Source organism: Fukomys damarensis, unplaced genomic scaffold, assembly GCF_012274545.1.
Source record: "Fukomys damarensis isolate Sample0158 unplaced genomic scaffold, DMR_v1.0_HiC HiC_scaffold_19, whole genome shotgun sequence".
In the NCBI taxonomy this organism is placed as follows: Eukaryota; Metazoa; Chordata; class Mammalia; order Rodentia; family Bathyergidae; genus Fukomys; species Fukomys damarensis.
In genome coordinates this window covers 33,256,278-33,256,562 of record NW_022900931.1, presented here as the reverse complement: position 1 = coordinate 33,256,562, position 285 = coordinate 33,256,278, and the positions used below count along the sequence as shown (strand labels likewise).

At 66.3% G+C, this 285-nt stretch overlaps 1 protein-coding gene across 4 annotated transcripts in view; it reads left to right on the top strand.

The window, feature by feature from the left end:
• Epc1 (enhancer of polycomb homolog 1) overlaps nt 1–285 on the top strand; it is an 84,168-nt gene that overhangs the window by 28,249 nt on the left and 55,634 nt on the right. For 3 of the 4 annotated variants that reach the window (XM_010621316.2, XM_010621313.2, XM_033765636.1), the window contains exon 1: nt 7–186. The exons of the other annotated variant lie outside the window; for it this stretch is intronic. In XM_010621316.2, coding sequence (XP_010619618.1) covers nt 34–186 — 153 coding nt within the window. In that variant the 5' untranslated portion in view covers nt 7–33. Of the gene's footprint in view, nt 1–6; nt 187–285 lie in introns of those variants that run through there. 4 annotated transcript variants of the gene reach the window in all.

Below are 285 nucleotides of genomic sequence, written 5' to 3'. Positions count from 1 at the left end.
CCCCAGAGCGGAGAGGTATCTGCTGCGCCTGAGATGAGTAAACTGTCGTTTCGGGCGCGGGCGCTAGACGCCTCGAAGCCGCTGCCGGTCTTCCGCTGTGAGGATCTGCCCGACCTGCACGAATACGCCTCGATTAACCGGGCCGTGCCGCAGATGCCCACCGGAATGGAGAAGGAAGAGGAGTCGGTACGTGTTAACTCCCCTGTCCGACCGCCGCCCGGCCCCGCTCTCTCTGCTGCCCGCGGCGGCGGCCGAGCGGCGACCCACACAAAATGGCCGCCATCT